Source organism: Pagrus pagrus (assembly GCF_965226575.1).
Source record: "Pagrus pagrus genome assembly, chromosome: 17".
NCBI classification, from domain to species: Eukaryota; Metazoa; Chordata; class Actinopteri; order Spariformes; family Sparidae; genus Pagrus; species Pagrus pagrus.
The window spans coordinates 28,359,691-28,383,963 of record NC_140201.1 but is presented as its reverse complement, the minus strand read 5'-3'; the positions used below and the strand labels follow the sequence as shown (position 1 = coordinate 28,383,963).

General features: G+C 41.8%; 1 protein-coding gene across 2 annotated transcripts in view; it reads right to left on the bottom strand.

The window, feature by feature from the left end:
* Nucleotides 1–24,273, bottom strand: part of bzw2 (basic leucine zipper and W2 domains 2) — a 41,675-nt gene that overhangs the window by 5,749 nt on the left and 11,653 nt on the right. For both annotated transcript variants that reach the window (XM_084378632.1, XM_084378631.1), the window contains exons 4-9: nt 20,961–21,064; nt 20,768–20,833; nt 20,133–20,268; nt 7,081–7,190; nt 5,415–5,585; nt 5,136–5,282 (exon numbers count right to left, since the gene is read on the bottom strand). In XM_084378632.1, the coding sequence (XP_084234758.1) occupies nt 5,136–5,282; nt 5,415–5,585; nt 7,081–7,190; nt 20,133–20,268; nt 20,768–20,833; nt 20,961–21,064 (734 nt within the window). The remainder of the gene's footprint in view (nt 1–5,135; nt 5,283–5,414; nt 5,586–7,080; nt 7,191–20,132; nt 20,269–20,767; nt 20,834–20,960; nt 21,065–24,273) is intronic.

Genomic DNA, 24,273 nt, shown 5'->3' with positions numbered 1-24,273 from the left:
TATGGCCACAGCTGATCACTAGCTGTCCTCTAACTGTTAATGTTCTGCATGCTGTCTGCTCTTTTAACACTGAGTAAAACTACTCACCTAATCCAAGCATGAGTTTTGCACTAACAAATGTGCTACTAACAATGTCTCATGTCACTCTAAAACAATGTAGTGTCTTTAACCCATCAACTTTGATCCATACAGCTCAAGATGGAGGACCACATCCATGTCTGTGTCAAAACCACAGGATGCATTATTTTGACACACCCCTTATTAACCCTAACTTTGTCTTCTTTGTAGATGGTTCTGCTATGAGGAATCCGACCGATGGATCCCCTTGTGTCTCATATGCAATATGTACTGAGAATGCCATAGTTGAAAATGCTAAACTTCCTGTTTGCTCGGGCAGCTGAATATTTTGCAGTAACTCGTTTTTTTTTTTATTCTAGGAACAGGACATGACGTCACAGTTTTACAATGACTTGAAATATGCAGTTTATGTGTGTCATAACTTACGTTTCCTTACTTCTACAGCGAACTTATAGCACATAGAAGTCCCATCAGTAACCTCTTGTCTGCATTACTTCTACCTGTCTCTGTAGTGTTATGCAAATGTCAAGCTCATACAGGTTCTGTTGTCCCGGTGTCAAAGGCAGCTGCTCTGTCACCTGCCTCCCCCACTCTACAGATGCTTATGTCTGTCCAACACCCTTAATGATGTCTTTTTGCTTCAAACAGGAGCTGAGCTTTTTTTAAAAAAAAACCCCAAAAAACAAAACAAAACCTCATCTAGCCTCATGTAGGCTGCATGAAGGCACAGTACTGAAAAAAGCTATATTCCCTTTTTGGCAAATTTGACTCATGGTCTTGACCATGAGTCAAAAGGGGGGATGTTGGATATTGTAAATAGATTGTGGTATGCGCCAGGATTTTCAACTTTTGCTGTAAATTTTTGTAAAAATTGTGTAATTTGTGCAACTAATAATGTTGGCAGAGGTGTAGCAATGCCCCTGTCAGCCATCCTAAACCTGAAGGTCCCTTTGAGCATTTAATGATGGATTGTTGACATGTTTCCAAAATGGATTGAATGCTTCCAATGTAAAAATGCTACAGTCGCTCCAGTTTGCTCTCAGTAACAAAAGCATTGTTGAGAGACGTAATTCCATGTTGAGGGCCTTCGATCTAAATTAACTAGCGATAATGGGTCTTATTTTATAAATAGTGTAATTCAAAGCTTCTCTGAAAGCCTGTAGATAAACCCAAAAAAAAACAAAAAAAAAACATGTCTACCATCCAGCTAGTGGAGGTGCAGTGGAATAGGCTAACCAGACCCTGAAAACAAAACTAACAAAATTAGTGACAGAAACAAATGTATTAATAGTTGAGGTTTTACCTCTTTAATGTTGCATTAATTAACCTGCATTAATGTTTATGAGAGACTGCCCACATAAGAAAACTCGATTGTCTCCTTATGAGGTACTGACTGGCTGTCCTATGAGAATGATGAACAGCCTGTTTCCTCAAAACAGTTTAACTCTGACATGAATGGATGATGACATGTTAAAACATTGTTGTGAGCTTAACTATGTCTTGAAGCTTTTCTTCCCTCAGGTAAAAGCTGCCCCATCTGAGCCTGACTCTACATGTGAATGACTCTAACTGTGTCTGGATAGCTGAGGGAGAAACGTGAATCCAGATCCAGGAATTCGAGTGTAAACCCTCTCCAGCGATTATTCTTCTGAGAAGAAGACAACTTAACCTGTGGGGAAAGTGATGAGGACTTCTGGTGGATGATCGTGGCTACAGTTTCATCATTGGGTTGGTCACCAAAAGCGTTGTAGATCAATCCTGGTCTTCAGCTTAACAGCAAGATGAGAGCTGTTCCTGCAAATTCAGAAGCTTGCAACAATTGGACTCCAAACGTCCTCATATATTCATACCTATCACACCACCACTGATTCACTTGCAACCACCAGTCAAACTGATGTCATTATACTGATACTTAGACACCCATCCATCACAGAAGGATGGCAATGGACTGTTAACAACGAGGGTCCAAAGAAGACACAGAGGACAAAAGTGACATTGGCATGCCGACTACACAGAATCAAGTGACCCCAGAGGAAGATGACATCAGAACAACCACAATAGCGCAGCTGATCACGGAATAATAATAATAATAAAAAAAACAGTTTAGTAGTTTGAACAAAATGGTTTTTGGAGTTCAATGCTAATGAACTAATTGATTTGCTTTAATGCTGTTGTTGTATTTTCTTTGTACCGTAACGAAGAGTCATAATTTTTTAGGTCAAATTACGTGTTTTCTTTGTCGTTGTTTTGTTATTGCTGGTTGCTGTTAATGGTTTTGTTTTATTTGAATTTGAAATTTAATTCCCAGAAATGTGTGTTGACACTTTGTGTCAAAAGGGAGGAATGTGAGAAATTAAATAGTTTTCCATTCAGTAAGAAATATACTGTAAACACCATATCAGGATGTGAGAACAAAAGGGGAGAAACCTCTTTTGCTGTAAGTGTCATAGAGTCAGACGAGAGACAATTGCCTCTCGTCTGAGGTGCTACAGGAAGACAGATGGTAGACGACATTTACATTCTAATGAAGTAGCAAAGGGTCACTGTCCTGGGAAAGAGACGATCCACCAAACATCAAGGGGTCATTGTTCTGGGAAGAAATGTTGTAACCCCCCACTCTGTTTTGTATTTAAGTCAGAAACATTTGGAAGACGGGAGAGAACACTTCAGGTCTTCTCTCCATGCTGCATGTATTAAAGAGATCTGATTCATGATACTGATTCTGAAGTTCTTCAGAGAATTAGCAACTCTCTACTTCAACAAGGAGAATTTCCCTTACACCACTCACATTAACAATCCCACTATAGGGAAAAATAATTTGCCAGTTAACCTAACCTGCATGTTTTGGACTGTGGTGGGAGATATCTATTAATACTACACTAATATCAAACACACACACAGCCATTGTCAGGAAGTAGCCTTAAATGTAGCAAAATGCGGCAACACTTGAAGTTTAATACAGTACATTTCCCAGTGGCCCTCATGTAGCATCAATGTTGTGAGCTTCTGTTCCTGAGGAGGATGTAGTGTAGCTTCAAACTCAGCAAAAGTAATGAAGTGTTGTTGTAGCTCAGTTACTTCTAATGGAGACTAGCTTGTAGCTTCACTTGTTCCAAAATAGCTTCTCCAATACCGTCAATATCACTGCCCGTACTGACGCCAATGGCAATATGGTTTCCAGAACATTGTTTGTACTGATGTGTTAAACATGTGCTACGGATTAGTCAAAAATATAGATTTTTCAATACATGTTGATTCTGAATATTTTAAACTGTTTCTATACTCATTGTCTGCAGTATATATACACAGGTACCAGCTGCGCTTATTTGCTGTCTTTTCTCAGCAACAGCAAGTTGAGACACACACACACACACACACACACACACACAAGGTGAGTATGAGGTTAGTAACAGTAATGTTATAGGAGTGAATGTAACAGTGTGGTGTGTGTACAGTTTAGACCGCTTTCTGTGAATAAATGCTACAACTCCTCAGCTGAGCAGTATCACCAACTGATTAAAGTGAAGGGGGTTAGTGGCAGAGTTAGCAAGAACTTTGACCCAGGCTCACTTAAGGTGGACTCACCATTTTTTTTTATTTGAGTGACAAGCCGATATTTTTCAAGTATTAGAAATTCCAGTATTGTAACAACACTAATAAAGATCCTGAAATCTCGTTAGCCGAACATTAAACTCATCTTCATCTATAAATGTAGGAATCTTGAGATAGACTTTGGTATAATGGTTCTTATCTTTCAATAAATGATGAGAACCATTATAGCAGTGTGAAGCCAATACAGTGATGGAATGTAACTAAGTACTTTTACTCAAGTACTGTACTTAAGTCCAATTTTGAATTACTTCTGCTTCTTTCTACTAGACTACGTTTTGGAGGCAAATATTCTACCTTCACTTGATAACTTTAGTTACTAGTTACTCTACAGATTATATGCTGCATCATAGTCACAGTAGAACATTTTTAAATGATGTAATTTTATTGACAATCGGATAAAAAGACACTGATTCTGATAGTCAGAAAAATGTTGAATATTGGATCAGATAATCAGTTGACCCATAGTATACAGTAAAATCATTCATGTGTATACATTTACTTTTAGATGTACTTTTGATGCTTACATTTACCTATAGAAAATAACTCTGAGTACTTAAGTACATTTAACATTGGATACTTTAAGACTTTTACTCAATTACTACTCATATTGGAGACTTTAATTTTAACCAAAGAAATATTTCAACATGATGCCTTTCGTATTACTCAAGAATGATCTTGGGGAGTTTTTATACTCTGGCCAATACCAATAATAACACCAACCAACAGCAAAACTAGATGCTTTGCATAGTACAGAACAGATGTGCTTATATCAAAAAGGTCCAGTGTGTAGGATTTAGTGGCATCTAATGGTAAGGTTGGAGATTGCAACCAACTGATCTAAGGCAACGGAAACACGATTCCTAGTTTGAGGTGATCAAACAATGATAATGATAAAACATGTAACCACAACCCAAAGTGTATTTCTACACTTCCACTTGATTTTCTTCTGTTTTACTAAAATGACCACAGTGTTTGTGTGCTGGGCCTACACAGCAGTACCGGGCCTGAAGGCATCCACCGTGACAGACGCAGGGCTAAAGCTGCTGCTCTGCTAACAGGCTGCTGTCACTAACAAACTTTTTATAAATAAAAAGTGTCAGTTATTGAAATTATGAAACAACATCTGGATGAATATCGGGGTTAATACAGACAGTGGAAACCAGAACTCACGTGGCGAGGTGGCCAAATCATCGATCATAGTGATCAACAACCTCATCAAGAGTAAGATCTGATTGGTTGTAAAAACTTGCATAATACACCTTTAAAATACATGCCTTATTGCTGTTTCCTGTTCATTCTGAAGCTGGAGCACATAGTATTTTTGAACAGCCACGAAGAACGACCTCTATCACAAGCTCTATTGACTGCAGTGGAAAGAATGTAAGAGCTGATGAGGGACACTGTGTTGTACTGTGCAGCACTGTGATCAGCTGTGTGTGACCTACTTTGAGGTGTTTGAGAGCCTGTTCGGTGACCAGCTCCTCCTTCTTGTTCCACTCCACAGCGTTCATCAGGCACGTCCACAACAACCCAATCACAGCCTGCTCCTGCAGCTCATTCCTCTTCATCTCCTCCTTCACGTACACCACCATCTGAACACACACACACACACACACACACACACACACACACACACACACACACACACACACACACACAGTAAGGCCCTGCCCAAACTCTGATGACACTGACAGTAGGACTCCCACAGCTGTCCTGTACAGTACCTCTCGGATGGGGCACTGCTGGGACAGGCGCTCCTGCAGTTCTTTCTGCAGCTCTTTGCGGGTTCCCAGGCTCTGCTGCACGCGCAGGAAGTCCGACAGCTCCTTGAGGCCAGCTTCGTTGAAGTACTTAGAGAAATGCTCCGCATTCTGCTTGTTAGCAGGAAACAGCTCCTGAGGTCGACATGGGTGGAAAACAACAATTCTTTAATTATAAAGAACAAAAGAAAATCCATTGCTTTAGAAATTACAAAAAATAACACGTCATCCCCTGAAAGAAAGGACAAACAGAACAAACTACATAGAGTGGAAATATGTTTTGTAGATATGTTTTTGTAGATCCCCCTCTTCTGGGGTAATAAGCCATAGTCTTTACCTGGCTGTCTGCTGTGTCTGTAATTAAAAAAATCTTATTTTCAGTTTATTTTAATCAGTGATGGAATGTTTTGAAGTAAATGTACTCAAGTAATGTATTTAAGTACAATTGCGTGGAACTTCTGCTCCACTACATTTTAGAAGAAGAATTGTACTTTTTACTCACTCACTCATTTATTTCATAACTTTCATTACTAATACTTTGCGGATAATATGGGGCATCAGAACCAAATTAGAAGACTTTTAAATACATTTATTTTATTGGCAATCAGAAAAGTGCTGAATATTGGATCAAGTCAGCCCATAGTATACCCTGTAAACATATGTATAAATTCATGTTTATTTTACTTTTACTTGTACTTTTAATACAAGTACATTTAGGTCAGAAAAAAACTTTTGATATTGAAGTACATTTAATATCAGATACTTTGAGACTTTTACTCAAGTACTATTAATTTGGGTGACTTTCACTTTTACCAAAGTAATGATAAAACAATATCTTTACTTTTACTTAGGAGGAACTTTTGGGTACATCTTAGAGCATGTAAACACTCTTAAGTGTTTGTTGTTAACAATAACAATGAGAGGGACCATGGCAAACTACAATAAGTCAAACTTTGACAAGAGAAAGTGGATTCCTGAAAGAAGAATACACAACTGAGGAAGGTAATTGACAGGCCACAGAAAGGAGGACTCAGAAGCAAGGCCAATCAAACAAGTCAAACATAATATAGATTACATTAGAGAGACAGAAGAGAGAACATTAGCTGGCTTCATGCAGAAGCTCCACTAGTTGCCGGGCGGTAGAGTGGGGGTCTCTGAGAGCAGGCAAAACAGTATGAGTTTACCAATGTTCACTTGCATATATGACCAACATTGGAGTAATACAAAGCTAGTTGAAGATTCCTGTTTAACAGAATTCCATAACAACATACTTCTGAGGTCTCTGCCAATGAGGTGTTCCCTCGTGTTGGGAAACAAGGCTCACAGTCAGAGCTCTGGACCTGGTTTCTGTCAGGGTCTCAGGTGTTTTATTAGAGCACCATCACAGAGATTAAAATGGACTCCCTCCTACTCCTAAATGCAGATCATGTTGAACAGCCTGGTCCATATTTAGAAACGAAAGAAAAGTGAAGGGGTTAACAGGTCAACACAATCTCCATGGAAACTCTCTTGATACCAGTACTCTGCATTCAAGCATTGGTTCCCTACATGACTACTCTCTGATGCTAATTCTAGAGGAACAGATGGAGCTCATCCTACCACACTCTGGTAATCCACCGATTTTTCTTACCAGAAGTCTTTTATCAAGGTTTGCCTTCCTCAAAGATGACGTTACTGAATTGGCATCCTTCTCTGCGATCCATGCTTTGAACATCTTCACAGCAAAGGATGAAGATATCCCTGCAAAAAGTCAATTTGGAAAAACAATTTTTCTTCTTCAATAATATTTCCTTGAGGTACAGTCAGATCTGATGAAAGGAAGATTTCATTTCTGCACTATTACACACACATCTTATAATATAATACCTTCAAGTGAAGAATATTTTAAAGTTCTCTTTGGTATTAGTCTACAAACCAAATAGTAACGTGTCCATTTCTAAGGTTATTAAATAAAGATATTACTTACTAGCGATGCCCAAAGAAGAGAACCAAACGAGGATGGGGAAGAATTGTACACCTGCACACTGTGTGCTCATTAACAAAATCAAGATGGCTGCTACAGGCGATCAACAGGAAGTAACAGGAAATACCCAATCGGGGTTAACAAAATAAAGGTCTGCACTTCAAATTAAACTTTACCAAACTAAACAGTCTTAAGTGTTGTGTGTTACATTACACTGCCTCCAACTCCAGCAGCAGAACCACTTCCGAGACAGGTCGCAGGTAAGTCCTCAGGGGTTGGTGGGACGTCACCTTTACATCCACCTTCCGAACCAGTCCTTCATTGCTTTGGAAAGCCTTCGTTATCCTTCCCATGGACCATTCGTGTCGTCTTGTCTGTTTGTCCTTTAGCAGAACCACGTCTCCTTCCTTGAGGTTCGGCCTTTTTGTATGCCACCTTTGCCTGGTCTGAAGGGTGTTCAAATATTCCAACCTCCATCCTGCCCAGAATGTATCTGCTAATGCTTGGACACTTCTCCATTGGTTTTTCAACAGGTTGGCATCGGAGAAGTGTCCAGGGGGAAGAGGAGGAGTCCCGATCTTCTGCGTAAGCAACATCGATGGGTAAGTATGAGTGGTGCTTCTGGGTCTGAGGAGACTGGTATCAGTGGCCAGGAATTAATTATGGCAGTAACTTCAGCCATTAGCGTCCACAGGACCTCATGGGTGACCTTCGACCTTACAGCTTGGAGCAACATCGAGTCTAGGATATGCCGTGCCGTTCCAATCATGCGCTGCCAACTGCCTCCCATGTTGGACGCATGCGGAGGGTTAAAAACCCATGTGCATTTTTGGCTGAGAAGGTAAGCTTCTACACTGTCCTCTCCAGCATTTGCAGCAAGCTTCAGATGTGTAGTAGCACCCACAAAGTTTGTCCCGCGGTCTGATCTAAGCTGCTTCACAGGTCCCCTGATTGAGAAAAACCTGCAGAGGGCATTCACACAGCTTGAAGCACTCAACGACTCGATCACTTCCATGTGAACAGCCCTTGTGGACATGCAAGTGAACAATATCGCCCACCTCTTGCTGTTAGCACTGCCACCTCTGGTCCGGTGTGTTACAACCTCCCAAGGTCCAAAGACGTCTAGCCCAATAGGTAGCCCAATAGGCTACATAGGTGAATGGGGGTTCTTGCTGTAGACGCATACCACACGCTTGCAGATAAGACTGCCGTTTGCTTGCTTGGCTCCCACAATCCATAGGCCACCTGAACGCATAGCGCCTTCCGTGAAGTGTCTTCCCTGATGTTCGACCTTCCCGTGGTGATGGCGAATAAGTTACACAGCAACATGATGCTTACCAGGGAGGAGGATAGGGTGCGTCTCCTCTGCAGGTAGGTTTGAATGAGTAATACTGCCCCCTACTCGTAGAAGTCCCTCTTCATCCATCACAGGATGGAGCTTCCTTAGGGAACTACTCACAGGTAAGTCTTGCTTCTTTTCAATGCACTCCATCTCTTCTGTGTACACCTTGCGTTGCACAGCCTTGATAATGACATACTCCACCTTCGTTAACTCAGCAGTGTTCAAGCCTTTCTTGCAGAAATGCCAGCCGGCACATACTGAATCATCTGTTTGTTTGTGGAAACTCCGAGCAACGTGTAGCAGCCGTGCTACTGCTCTTGTCAGTCGACTCCATGAGGAAAAACATTCAAAACGTGTTGTGTCCAGCTGTTCTCCAGAGACCTTGGTCAAGAAAGCTGAGACCTCAGGACGAAGCTCTGTGTCCGATGTAGGCTCAATCAGAACGAAGTTTGTGTCTTCTGAGGATGAGCTCTAAGGCAACGGAAACACGATTCTTGCAAGAATCTTGGTCCCGTCAGCCAACTGGTACCTTGCAGCTGGCTTGAAGGCACAGATCTCGAGGCATGATCCGCTGGGTTGTCTTCAGTGGGAACATACCTCCACTGACTTGGGTGACTTGACTGTCTGATACGCTGTACACGGTTGTTGACATATACATAGAATCTTCGGGATTCATTATTGATGTAACCCAATACGACTTTACTGTCGGTAAAGAATGTGATCGCGTCCAGTTTTTTGCCAAATACCTCTCTGACCTGGTCTGTGATTTCTGCGGCTAACACCGCTGCTCAGAGTTCCAATCTTGGTATGGTGAGCTCTGCCAGAGGTGCCAGTTTGGATTTGCCAAGTACGAAACTGACCTCGGTGAGACCACCCTCAGCTTTCACTTTAAGGTAGGCAACCACTGCAATTGCCTTTACAGAGGCATCAGAAAAGACACACAGCTCGATGCTTTGTGCCCTCGTCAGAGAGAAGGAAGCATAGGTGCGACGGATGTTTAGCTTGTTAAGCTCTTTTAGTGAATCCTGCCACCTTTTCCACTTCATGAACTTCTCATCAGACAGAGGTGTGTCCCAGTCTGTACCTTGGGAGACAAGTTCTCGTAGAAGAAGTCTACCTTGCACTGTTACAGGTGCCAAGAAGCCCAATGGATTGAACAGACTATTGATGATGGAAAGCACTCCCCGGCGTGTGAAGGGTTTCTGGATCTCAGGAATATTGAAGGTGAGTGTATCCGTAGTCATATTCCAGGCTACTCCCAGACTGCGCTGGACAGGTAAGTTACAGTGGGTACTAGTTTCAAATGGAGGTTTCCCTCGCGGAAAGCGTGATTCACGCGTTGCGTGAAATTGTAGGTCGCATTGTAGCCACTAGGTGGAAGCATCGTACTGAAATGCAGCTCAAAAGATTTTGGGATAATTCCACGTTTGACCACAACGTAGCTGCAATGGAGAGTGGCGCTGTTCATAGGCCATAGGCTACTTCATTTGTAGCTGTGGTCAAGAGAGCTAGAGAGTGAATGGAGAGAGGGACCGCTACGCCGGTGAATCAGATCAATGTTGTTGTTTTTTATTGTTTCACAGTGGTTACGTTCAACAGGATCAGTGGTTCTCATGGGGGTCCTGGCCCCCTCCATATTTTTGATCTCTCCTGTAGCCTGGCCGGGTCTGGCTCCAAGTTTGAGCAAATTGTCTCATATCTATTTTCTGCAAGTTCTCGTGAATGTAACAATCCACTTACAGCCCACGATCGCTCGTTTAAACAGTTTCTAAGCTGCTTCGTTCGTGCCAGCAGCCTGGACCCGATGTGGCTGGACTCACGAGCGGAGCATTAATGCACATCTGTCTGCAGCTGCTCCAAACACACAATTTGAAGGGACAGATTAGATGTTGATTTTGTTAACCATGACTTTGTTGATACTACTTTAATCGTAGAATGGAGCCACAACGGGCTGATATCAGCCAAGAGCAGCAGGTTGTTTTAATGGAAAGTAGGCTACGAGCGATACAAAAAAGCTGATCACAGCCTGAAGCAACAGTGTTGCTGCAAATATAACAAGAGGAGGCTGCTTTTAATTTCTGACAGCTGAACATTGCACTTTTAAATATGAAGCTTATCCAAACAAAAAACTAGAGCAACAACATCTGTCATTTTTTAAATTGTGTTTTCATATATTTCACTGATTGTAATAGAATGCCAGTGTGTTTTATTGAAAGCGAGACTGGGTGTGTGTATGACAGTGGCGGCTGCTGGTCTTTCAAGGAGGGGAAGCTCATTTTTAGGCTACTGTGAAGTGTGACCGCCTGTGAGTGTGAGTGATCGTGACGGGGGGAGAAGCTCCGCAGCTGCCGCTGCTTGTTGGGGAAAGAAACCGCAGAGTGACAGAACAGAGTCACCAAACACAACGCTAGTCGTTTTAAACAAAGACACAATCGCTGGGGATCAGTAAAGTCTCCGGATCAGTTCAGAACAACAGAATGAAAAACTTGGAAAATGCTCCGGTGGATGTTTATTCTTCAAGATCGCTGATTCGCTCATTTAGCTGTCAATCAAAAAAGGATTCCGCCTTAGACAGCTCATCCAATCATCATGCAGAAGCCGAGCGTCCGGGCCAGCCCACTGCCCCATAGACCCCCAGAGACGCTGAGCGTCCGATGGGTGGGACAAAGCCCAGCATTTATCCAATGAGCGTCTAGTTTCGCTGCAGTGGAACAACCCGTTCTACGCTTCCCCATTGAAGTCAGTAGAAGCTGAGCGTCCGACTGTGTAAAGCGCTGTGGCGCTGTGGGGATGAATGAGAAGGAAGTTGAGCCGGTTACCTGTGATAAGTAGCTGATTCTGAACAAAAGATGAAGGCTTTCTAGCGCGTATTTAGTCAATGAAATGTACACACAGCAGTACATATTTCACCACTTTTTTTTTTTTTTGGGTGACATTTTAGGGGAAGCTGAGCTTCCCTTGCTGTCTTAGAGCAATCGCCTCTGGTGTATGAAAATCGCTACAGTGAACTGGTGCTTTGGTTTTTAGGTGCTCTACAATCTCATAGTTTCAAAGAAAATGGATTGATTGATTTTTACTTAACGAAATGAAACGAAAACAATATTACTATATTACTATATTGTTGCAACTTTAGAAAATATAATCCAGGGGAAAAAAGGCTTACAAACATGGACCAAAACGGCTCAGTAATACGCACAAAAATCCAAAAGAAACGAAAATGAACAAAAAAAAAAAACTAAACATCATGAAGTGGTCTCAATCTGTGTTTTACGCATGCCTCTGTGCGTCTGGCAGATGTGTCTTGGAGTTCTGAATGGAGGCTATGTTCAGCTCCCCTTACATGTGAAATTTATTACATGAAACACGACGAAATTTCTTCACTTATGAACTGAAAAGTGTGAGGAGAGCTACTGTAGGAACCGGTTTTTCTGTTCAAAGTACTGTGGGGGGCAGGTCTTTTGTCTGACAATGTACTTGAGTGAAGTATCCACAAACACACCCATTGGTCAGAGATAAATGGAGGATGCTAATGTGTCGCTAATGTGTTACATTGTGTCCAGCTGTCGTCACAGCAATTATTACAAGCACACCTATTGGTCAGAGATAAATGGAGGCGCTAATATGTCTATTAAGCTCATTACTTTCAATAGAGCCGAGAAGGTGGAACATAGTAAAATATTTTTCATTGTAGTTTTAGAGGCTGCATTTAAAAAAAAAATATATAAAAAATAAAGTTATTACTTTACATCACGTTCATAAGATGTGTGGTGACTGGAATTCAGACTTCCCAAAAATATAAGATATATACATGGTAGCCTACGTGCTTCAAATAAAACATTTTTATTTAAAAAATCGACAGGTATACAGAACAGTGCAGTATGATATACAGTAGGTAATTTAAAGCAGAGTGTGTCCCCAGATCTGCGTAGTGTGCGCATCAGTCGCAAAAAAAAAAAAACTATTGGCAGAAGTCCGGGCCGTGAGAGCCGGCAGTCTACCTCTCGTATTGATAATCAGCGTGATAATCCAACGGATTTGATCTGGAAAATCCCTTGTTGTGATAGACTCACGTGTTTTCATAATGTAGCCTATCATAAAGTGGATACAATCACCGCAACTCTGTCCGGAGCTTCGCAACTTTTATTTCCGTATCCTTGGTAACAGTAACCCAGGTACAAAGATCCCCCCCTCCCCGCTTGACTTGAAATTATGCCCCCACCGGCTGGCTGACGGTGTCCGGTCTCATTATCACTGGCTGTTTGTGTTGTCTGTCAAAACATGGATGAATGAAACCTATCAACTTTGTATCGACCGCGTCTTGTTGCCTATTTCTATCGAGGAAAAGTTATTTCAGGATATCCTGTTTTATCGCCCAGCCCGAAAGTGACACAGGCTATTGCCCGTTCATTCATGAGAAATCATCCAGCAACACTCTCAATCAAACAAGGTGGGGAATGCGAAATCTGCGGCACTACTGTACAGTAGTTCGCTCATTTTAAAAACACAGACGGGTGTGTTTGGAGCTGACGAGACTGAGGACCGAAAAAAGAGAGTGAGACGTATACTGTAGCTGCCGTCGTTACATTTGTCTCATTGAAAAACTATAGCCTACTGTATTACAGTGGCGAACAGTGACCTTTTACTGTGGTCATGCTGAAGTGTCAATACCATGTGCGTCCGTAAGGGGGGTATTTATTTATTAATAAAAAATATAATATGGTTTTTAACTACTACAGTGGAAACCGTTTATAGTGATCACGTTGGTCCAGAGTACATTTGATCGCTATAAGCGGTTGATTACTAAAACCGAATTGTTATTATTATTATTTCACTATTTCATTTTATGCAGAACATCATCTTAATGCCAGCTGTATAGTTTTTCAATGAGAAAAATGTAACGAAACGGTTGTCAGCGCGATCCTCTCGTCAGCTCCAAACTCACCCGTCTGCACCTCAATCACAGACCACAGCTGGTTTTCCACACAGCATTTACAGTAACTCACGTGACACGTCTCAGATCAGTAGGCGCTGCTACCGGTGTGTTTTTAAAATGAGCGAACTAGGCTAGTAGCGCCGCAGATTTCTCATTCCCCACCTTGTTTGACTGAGAGTGTTTCGAGATGGTTTTCATGAATGAACAGGCAATATGTCACTGTCAGACCGGATCGTTTGACGGGAGGGGGGGTCGGGCCGTATGAGTTTCACTCATTTTGACCAGGCTACACGATGAAATGAACCACTGACAGTTTCCCGCTGAACAATTCAAACAAGTCAGTTTGGCGCATGCGCGTTGGCAGATAAGCTGCTTCACTGACAGCTTTTTTGCCATTCAAAGTGCTCATCTACTGTACAGTAAACACAGCCTCTAGCAGCAACTGTACTACTCGGTGTCACAAGTGCGCATGCGCGAAACAAGCTGTCAGCTTTCCAGCTTTTCGCAAGCAAAACGGGACAGATTAGGCACGGATTTAAGACCAAAACAGTAGAACTAAGGTATTGTATAATTGTACACACGGCCAGATTAATATTTTCTATTATTTTTATTGAAGGGCTTGGGCATGCACTGCATTTATAGCTTATTATGACCGCTCACCCATGCTGTATTATTATTATATTGCATTCCCCATTTGTGTTCACTGCTCCGTGCTGCTGTCTTATGGAGGCGTCCTGCTGCTCACAGATGCCACCTGGCGGTTGTTTGGGCACATTGCAGCTTCTGGTGAAAACACAATTACTCCTCCACAAAAAATCCGTGTGACTCTCCCGGGACTCACACTGTCTCGCGTGAAATCATCCAAATGAAACTAGTACCCACTGTATCAACAGCAAGGTCCAGAGTTTCCATGCCCTTGGCTAGCTCCTCTTTAGGGAAGGCATACATTACTTTGATGCAATTGGAGGCTATCTTGTGGAGCTTGATTCTGGGCTCTCTTTAAAACATCAACTGCTTCGACCTCTGTTGGAAAAGATCTCAATGCATCATCAACATAAAAATCAGTCTTGATGAACTGATAAACGTCCCTGCCAAAGTCCATCTCTCCCTCCTGCGCTGCTCTCCTTAACCCGTAGGTTGCCACCGCAGGTGATGGGCTGTTCCCAAACACATGGACCCTCATGCGGTAGTCTACCACTTCATTTTCAGGGTTGTTGTCTCGGAACCACATGAAGCGCAAGAAATCTCTGTGTTCTTCTTGGACAAGAAAGCAGTTAAACATCTGCTTAATATCGGCGGTTATGGGAACAGGTTCCTTCCTGAACCTAAGAAGAACACCCAGGAGGCTATTGTTGAGGTTGGGTCCCTGAAGCAAGACCTCATTAAGGGAGACTCCCTCAAAGCGGGCACTCGAATCAAACACCACCTGGATTTTCCCTTGTTTCTGCGGGTGATAAACCCCGAAAATGGGCAGGTACCAACATTCCTTTCCCTTTTCTTATGGTGGTGCTAGTTTGGCATGGTGGTTGTACAGGATCCCTTGCTAGAACTCCATGAAGTCCTCTTTCATGCTGGGTCTCTTCTGAAAAGGTACGTTGCAGTGACTGAAATCGTTGGTGCGCATTCTGTTTGTTGTTAGAGAGAGGCTTTCTTGGGTTCCGAAATGGCAAGGGTGCCATCCAGCTGCCACTTTCACCCTTAACAAATCCCTTGTCCATTGCTGCTTCTGGTGTGGGAATTTCTGCTCGGCTGTTTGGCACGTTATTGCACTCAATAAGAGTTGGAAGGTTAATACCAAGCTCTCCTGTGAGTGGCTCAACAACATAACCATGAGCTCTTCTTCCGGACATGTTGACGACTCCAGCACATGTCGTTAGAATGTACGGTATTGATGGTCCTTGTATGTTGAAGGCATCAAAGAACTCCCTCTTCGCTAATGAGACGTTACTTTGATCATGTACATCCTTTTACTCTCTTCATGATATGCATATTTTTGAACAGGACTTCCCACTGAAGCCTTTGCCACAAACCTGCGTACACATTGTAGAACCAGCTGAGGTTTGTTCATCTTCAGGCACCATCTCTGGCTCCCCGCCATGGACTTTAGAAGGGCTCCATGGCTTAGAATCCCTTGGGGCGGGGCCCGGATGGTGTGCCGCTATATGTCTCTCACTGTTGCACTCTGTACATCTAACCAAAACATCACAGCTCTTGGCCTGGTGTGAGACTGAAGCACAGCAGCGGAAACATATGTACTTGTCTCTGAGGAATTTCTTCCTGTCGTCCAGTAGCATTGCTCGGAAACTCTTGCACTTCTTAAGTGGATGAGGTTTCTTGTGTATAGGGCATAGTGTGTTTGGGTCTTCTGCTTGTTTCCCCACACTATCAGTAGACTCCTTGTACACGCTTGTTTTGTGTACAGAAACTGGATTCCTGTAGGTCACGTTTTCCATCTTTTCCCTTTTTATAGTGGGTGTCATGGAACTGGAACCGTTGAAGCTGGGATTGTTTCTTGCTTTGGCCTCTCTCCTTATGAACTGAGAGAAGACTGAGAATGGTGGAAAAGGTACGTTGTGGTCTTCTTTATATTTGAATCCAAATCTCATCCATTTTTCCTGTAAATAGAAAGGTAACTTCTCCACGTGAGGACTGATTCCTCTTGCTCTATCCAGGTAGACTAAGCTATGCACATAACCATCTTCCTTGGCAGTTTCAAGCTCAAACAGCAAATCTCCCAACTCTCGAAGTCTTTGGTTATCTCGGTTGGAGACCTTAGGGAAGTTGTCTATTTTGCAAACAGAGCCTTTTCTATGGCTTCTGGAGCGCCATAGCATTCCTCCAATCTGTTCCAAATCATGCTAAGGCCCACAGCCGGGTGCTTGATATTAACAGATTTCAACCTGCGAGCTTGCTGACTTGATTCTTGACCTAGCCATTTTATAAGCAGGTCGGTGTGTTCATGTGCCGAGAGATCTAAACCATTTACAACACTTGTGAAGGTTGACTTCCAGTTGAGGAAGTTTTCTGGCTGATCATCAAACCTGGTCAAACCACTTAAAACCAGCTGGCTTCTGATCAGAAACTTAACAAGATCTGTCATGTTGCTATTAAGGTCTTGGCACAGAGACGCATTAGGCATGTACAAGCTGGACCGTTGATCTACCTTGTGGCGTGGCATGTCAACTTGTTGCCTGTCTTCAACTTTGATTTTCGGTTGCTGACCCTGACTGGGCTGTTTGTACCCCTGTGGGTTGCTTGGCTGTGAGGCATGTTGCTGGCTGTCTTGCCAATATGACTCAGAGTGGCGGTGACGTGCCTGACACGGGCTGGAGTGTTGCTGGATACCAAGGTCCATGTTAGACTGCACTTGACCTAGATTAAATGAGCTGTACTGCTCTTCGTCCAATGTAAGCAGGTTTGACGGCTGCTGCAGTTGTTGGCTTGAGTCAATCTGTTCATCTGGGTGATTGTCATCCACCTTAATGTGCTTTGCCACATATTCACTTACTTTTTCATGCGAACCTTTCAAGCTAGGTAATGACTGGAAGTCCTTTAAGCTTCCTCGAGAGCTCAGTTTGTTGGCAGCAGCTTCCATAACCACGGCTTTAGCGATAGCTGCCTCTGCTTCTTTCTCCTGCTGAAGCGCGTCTAATTCTGCTTCTAGACAAGCTTTCTCAATTTTAATATCCATTTCCTTTCTGCTAAAGGTTGCTCTGGTTTTAGCTGCCTCCGCTTCGGCACGTGCTTTAGCAGCAACCATAGTTGCATTTGATTGCTGAGACCGTGATGATCGATGCATATTGGACGACAGATGAGTATTAGACGACGTATGTGATTTACTATCAAGACTGTCCTTAATACTCTGCTCCTTAGGCAATCCATCCATATCTTTTTCCTGATCCATCTTCCTGTTAGAGGTTGCTATTTTACTATACTGTTTTCAACAGCTTGATGCAGCAAGTTTATGCAGTATTTAGCAGGATTTATTGAAGAAAAGGTAAAACTGAAATACACAATAAAACACACAGGTAAGTAACTGAACATCGATAAATATACTATAAATCAAAGCACATGAAACCAAATAATAACATGTGTCCATTCCTAAGGTTATTAAATAAAGATATTACTTACTAGCGATGCCCAAAGAAGAGAACCAAACAAGGATGGGGAAGGATTGTACACCTGCACACTGTGTGCTCATTAACAAAATCAAGATGGCTGCTACAGCCGATCAACAGGAAATACCCAATCGGGGTTAACAAAATAAAGGTCTGCACTTCAAATTAAACTTTACCAAACTAAAGAGTCTTAAGTGTTGTGTGTTACATTGCAGATAAAGTGTTGAGCATCATTAGCGGTAGCTTAACAGTGCTTGAAAATAAAAAACAGTGGAGCAGCAGAGTGGTGAGCATGACTCACTTGTTGGGCTATGGAAATGGACATTATACTGTCTTCAAGATAACAGGCAAATATGGACGAGGTCTTGAACAGGAGAAATTCAAAATAAAAGCCTGCTTGTGACATACAGTATTCTTTTTCAAAATAAGGTCTGGCTCTGTTGTAGTTGGTTCTATGAAGGCCCCTGACAGAATCTGACACTTATGGCACATTTATTTTTTTGTGTGTATCTTTTACTACCCCATTCTAGACTTGTAGTTCTCAAGACCGGTCTTGGTCTCGAGACCACTTTTTTGTGGTCTTGGTCTTGTCACGGCCTCGACAGTCTTTGGTCTCGGTCTTGTCTCGGTCTCGGGTCTCTCGGTCTTGCAATGTCTCGGACTGGCCGAGCGGTCTCGAAGGGATTTGTAACCTATAATATCCAGGCAGGCACAGTTTTTTTTTTTTTTTTGATATCATTATACTGTTTCATGGTTTTCAGCATGGCGAGTTTGAGAGAGCGAAAGCGCAAAGTGAAATTGGACCCTTTGGAATTAGAAGTGTTGGTAGAGGAAGCGAATAAACATTTCAATGAATTTCAATGAATCTGATGGTTGCGCAAAGGAACGCCGTGTGGGAGAAAATCGGTGAAAAAGTTAACGCTGTTAGAAAAAACAGGCGAACAGTGGATGAAGTGAAAAGGAGATACCAAGACGTCAGAAGAAGAACAAAAGAAAAATTGGCGTATAATAATATAAATATAATAATAATAATAGTAAACATGCAAGGAGTTTTGTTATTGCAGGTATTGCGTGACTCCTTCTTGTAGCTGGCTCCAAATCCGCTCTGAGTTCCTCCAACAGCTCCAAAATGGCAAGGCTGGATAGCCGATATGTTCTAATGATAGTTTCCTCATTCATCCCAAAAATGTTCACACAAGGGTGAAAAATGCGTTCTCGGCGTCTCCTTCCATTATTTCGGCGTCTCCTACTTGCAACAATAACGGCAGCCATGTGTGCGCAATTACCCATACAAACCGTTTGCACCTCCCTTTGAGACGTGTTAAATATAGACGCAGTTTCTATTGGCAAAATTGCTTTCAGGTTTGATAAATCACTTTGCGTGTGCTAAATTAATATATTTACATTTTCTCCACCCACAACACAGACAATTGCGTGTAAATGGCCCATGTTGCATATTCATTGCTCCAAACGTACTTACTGGATGCAGACGCGCTATTTTGCACCTTTGACAGACGCAACCCTTTTTGTGCACTGTTAGTAAATCAGTTTGTAAATTTTTTTGCTTGTGCAAGGAGTTTGCACACGTTTTAATACACGCAAACCTTTAGTAGATCCGGCCCTATGTATTTAATTACAGTATTGTGCTTATAATGGCCTTGTTTGAATAAATATATGGCATCATTGGCCTTTGAATAATATTTGCATATCGTTGTGATTGAGCACTCAAGAGTCAATCCTCAAATAGTGTAGAAATAGCGGTCATGCAATTGCTACACATATTTGATTTCAGCCAATTGATGAAAACATTTATAGTGAGTTCACACTCAACACATGCACTGTCTCTGTATTATTGTGCCTGTAGTTGAAATAATACAATATCATATTTATACTAAGCAGCTGAACCCAGTATGGTGCTTATGTTCTACAACTCATGCAAAATGGCAAAAAAAATATTTTTGGTCTCGGTCTTGAGCTGAACTAGTCTTGGTCTTGACTTGGTCTGTCTTGGTCTTGGTCTTGGTCTTTTCTTGGTCTTGATACTCTCTGGTCTTGGTAGTGTCTTGGTCTCGGTTTAGGCGGTCTTGACTACAAGTCTACCCCATTCACCCGCTGACATGAGTAGTTTCATATTTTAAAATCTAGTGAATTTGTTGGCTGAGCATCAAATCAACTCTAAAGAAGCTTTCTCTTAGAAATTACCCATTTTAGGCTTTATATGTACAAATTCCACTATAAACGTCTTTCCATCTCTACTGGTCCCAGTTAGGCATGCTATAAGGCAGCTATCATTTCTAGTAGAGTAGTAGTAAAGTTGTAATCTCACCTTCTTTGACCACACTCTCAGTGAAGAGGCTGGTGATGATGGGAGGTGGTAGGGCGCTGTTGGCCAGCAGGATGCCTGTTAGCACAGCTAGCTTGGTCTGCTCCGACTCACTGAAGGCCTTCAGGAAGAGCAGCAGCTACACAACAACATAGAGCAAACAAATACCAACACTGTATGCATGAAAACCATTTGAACATGGCATTCATTTATGCTTTTGTCCCTTTGCAGACTCCTTCTTTTTCCATATCATATAAATAATGAACTACTGATTAGAAAATAGCTTTAATGTTGTAGCTTTTTATATAATAATATAATGCATTTTATTGAGTAAGTGTGGGTTACCCTTCTTCTTTGTCTTCCTCCTTCTGATATATTTATATATCCAATGAGTAATAGCACTGTCTGTTAATTACATGTTTTTTCTCATAACAGTGCTGCTGGAGGTGAGGAAACAAACTTACATACTTGAACTTTTGAACTTTGCTTGTTGGAGCTTGGTTTGCGACGAACACTTCTTATTGCTTCTCACGTTGCATTGTGGAATAATCTACTACATAGTCTACTATTTAGAGTATTAAAATAGGTATATACACAAAATAGTTGATGATATAAATAATATATTATTAAGCCTTTACCTTTTTGATTTCCTCCTCAAAGGCCTTCTCCAGATATTTGTATCTCCTGATAAGCTTATTGAAAACCTGCAATCAAAATTTAGATAGTGACATTATTAGTCAAATAAAAATCATTATGTCTATATGAGGTTAAAAAACCTGTCCTCTTCCCTCTTGCTTAGCACAGTCAGTATAGAGGGAAACCTGGGTGTACCTGAGCATATAGGCGTAGGGCGGAGTGGCTTTCCTCAGTGGTGAATACGCAGTATGCTGTCACCTTGGTCTTGTCACCCTCATCAATACGAGTCCCCCCAGGAGCTGAAGAAAGGAGTACAAGCTTTAAAGTTAGCACTTATTGAGGTCCCAAGCTTCACAAGCAAGCAGGACAGTCATGTGATGGTCACTCAGCTGATAAAATAAATATCAATTTGAAATCCAACTGACTGTGCGCTCACATACTAAGCACTACTTAATATTTATTTTGTTCTTTCAGGCTTTTTGCTTAGACTTTTGTGATGTGGGCATGCGACACAAGAAGAACAAAGAAATTTCAAACACTACTGGCTACCCCTACATTCAGTAGATCTATAGTAAAGCGGACAAAGCTATCCTTATTATCTCCATCACAATCAAACCTAGGGAGTGGTTGGATTTCTCAAAAAGTTCCTAAGCCCAACATATGGCAGATCCCATTCAGCAGCCATTTGACATGGATATAACCCAAAACTGGGCAAGTGACTAAGTCTCGTCTTGCTGCTGTGACACTGTTCATGATGGATATTTCATAAACAAATAAAAATTCTCAAAAGTAATTCCTCAAGGGGACACCTGAGGTGCCATCAAAGCTACTGTTGTATTAAATGTATAGAGAAGAGACGTTGATGACTGCTATTAGACTATACTGGATCACTGAAAGGTAAATAACTAAGGGTCATACCAGCATGTTAAAAGATACTGCTGCTAAGTACCAATAGTGTGACACAGGATTCACCTGTGAGGTAACAGGCAGAACAAAATTCCTAGACTTTTAACTAGAGTCTAGTTTAAACCTATAACGTGGTTTGGCAATCACATCTTTGGGTCTAAGTTAACTGTTCTCCTACCCATGCTAATGTGTGTGGAGATGCAGGAGACCCGTTTAACGTGTAACTTATATGTAGTTTTGCTTGCAGTTGGTTTGTATAACAAACAGGCCAGGCCTGGCACTCTGTAGTTTTTTTGAAGAAATGTTAATGAGCAGAGAAAGCTGATGGGTTTAAAATAAGTTTAGCCTTAACTGTATTTTTTTTTGTTTGATACGCCGGCCAGCCTGCTACGAGTCGGGTTGTGGAGCACGCGCCAAGCTGTTACAAGGTGAAGAAAAAGATCGTAAGCGGAGGAAGCTAAAAAGAGTTAAAAACAATGCAGTCGTGGCTCCAAACAGGATCTCTTAGGAAGAGAAGTCTGGATCAGGAGGATAATAATCTTACGGCAGAAATGGCAGTGTATGACATTGATTACAGCAGTATCCCTGAAGTATCCACAGCACCAACAAGCTGCAAACAGCGAAAAACTGTAAGAAAATATGACGCCGGTTACACTCATATCGTGCCAGTCTCCGCATAGTGAAAGCTGGTAATTGGTGTCTCAATTGTGTGTTGAGACACCAATTGTGGGGGTCGATTTAGAAAACGAAGATGGTTGAAGAGGTTTTTGAAAGAACTCAAGGAACTTAGCTGCCCATGTGGCTTAGAACCACTAATGGCTGCACCAACCAGCAGAAGGGGCAGCATCAGTGAAGAGCTGAATGTTGTGTGGGTTAGACCAGTGGTTCTCAAACCTTTTACATCCTGTACCACCTCAGAAAATATCCTGCTCTCCAAGTACCACCATTATGACCCATGTAAAAATACAGTAGTAGAATTGGGCAACCCTATTCAGCTGAATGTAGTTCAAACAGGAGTCAAAGTTATTCCCAATAGGAATATTATTTATTGTTGACTTGTCAGCCATAATCCATAATAATACGTTCCACTACTATTATCGTACTGCATTGCTACATACCATCCTTGCCATTGATCATTACTACTGTTATCACTAGTAATCACATTTCCATGTGCATTTCATCATTATTGCTGTAATACATCTTTGTGTACTTTCACTCCTGTCAACCATCGCTTATAATTGAATACATTGTGATCTCGTTGATCTGCTCTGTACATGCGACATCTATTGCACGTCTGTCCGTCCTGGGAGAGGGATCCCTCCTCTGTGGCTCTCCCTGAGGTTTCTTCCGCATTTTTTCCCTGTTAAAAGGGCCTTTTTTGGGGCAAGTTTTTCCTCACTCGAATCGAGGGTCGAAGGACAGAGGGTGTCGTCTCTGTACAGATTGTAAAGCCCTCTGAGGCAAACTGTGATTTGTGAATTTGGGCTATACAAATAAAATTTGATTTGATTTGATTTGATAATCACACTGTGCAAAGGAGTAGCACTAGAACTGACAACAAGAGTTTGAGAGCACAGAGGTTATTATTGTGTGTTAAAATAGATAAAAGCAAACATGCAGATACATTTATTGAGCACAAAACATGTTTTTGTTTGCTCAAATGAAATTATGTTTTGCTTGCGTATATTTTCTCTTCAAAATATAATTTATGTGCTTGCAAAATATATTTTTCTGTGCTCAAAATCTCCCTTTGTTCCTTCACAAATGTGGCACAAATATCACGCCATATTAAACTCTTTCAAACAACTATAATGCAGGGGCAACCTCTCACACACATACAGTACGCACACAGAGCAAGTGAGAACATTAACAATAACAACTGTAAGTCCCTGTAAAGACAGTCCTTGTAAAAAGACACACACACACACACACACACACACACACACACACACACACCATCATCATCATCATCATCATCATTAATGTCATCTGCTATGGCTCCTATTCTCCACGACACTGTGTCGTTTGAAAGTGGTACCAAGTTCAACTTCCTCCGTCCCGCTGAATCCAAATTTAATGTAACTGGCGTCATATTTTCTTACAGTTTTTCACTGTTTGCAGCTTGTTGGTGCTGTGGATACTTTATTTGTCATAGTATTTTGATAGTGTTATACGTTTTTTTAAAATAATTTTATTAATTTTTTTTAAAAGCAGGCTATTTCGAAGGTTTCGGAAGTACCACTAGAGGGAGCCTGCGTACCACCATTGGTACCATAGTTTGAGAAAGGCAGCCTTAGGGTAAGGGTATGGATACAACAAAGCTTGTGGCTTTTGGAATAACGTCTGGTGATGGAGTAGTGGAGGAGAGGCGAGTGAAGGGAGAAGTTCGGCTAGAGTTTTTTTTTTTTTTGTTCGTGCAGTGACGACATGCAGGTGATCCATGTGGCAGATGAAACTTGAGGCAGTGAAGTTGCGACAGTGCAACTGTAGTCGAGTCACCCTGAGTAGGTGTCCTAAATTATTGAAGCCGTTCTGCTGCGTTGCAGGTGAACTGAACGTGATAGAAACCTGTGCTTCCGAAACAGAGTCAGGTAATCATCAA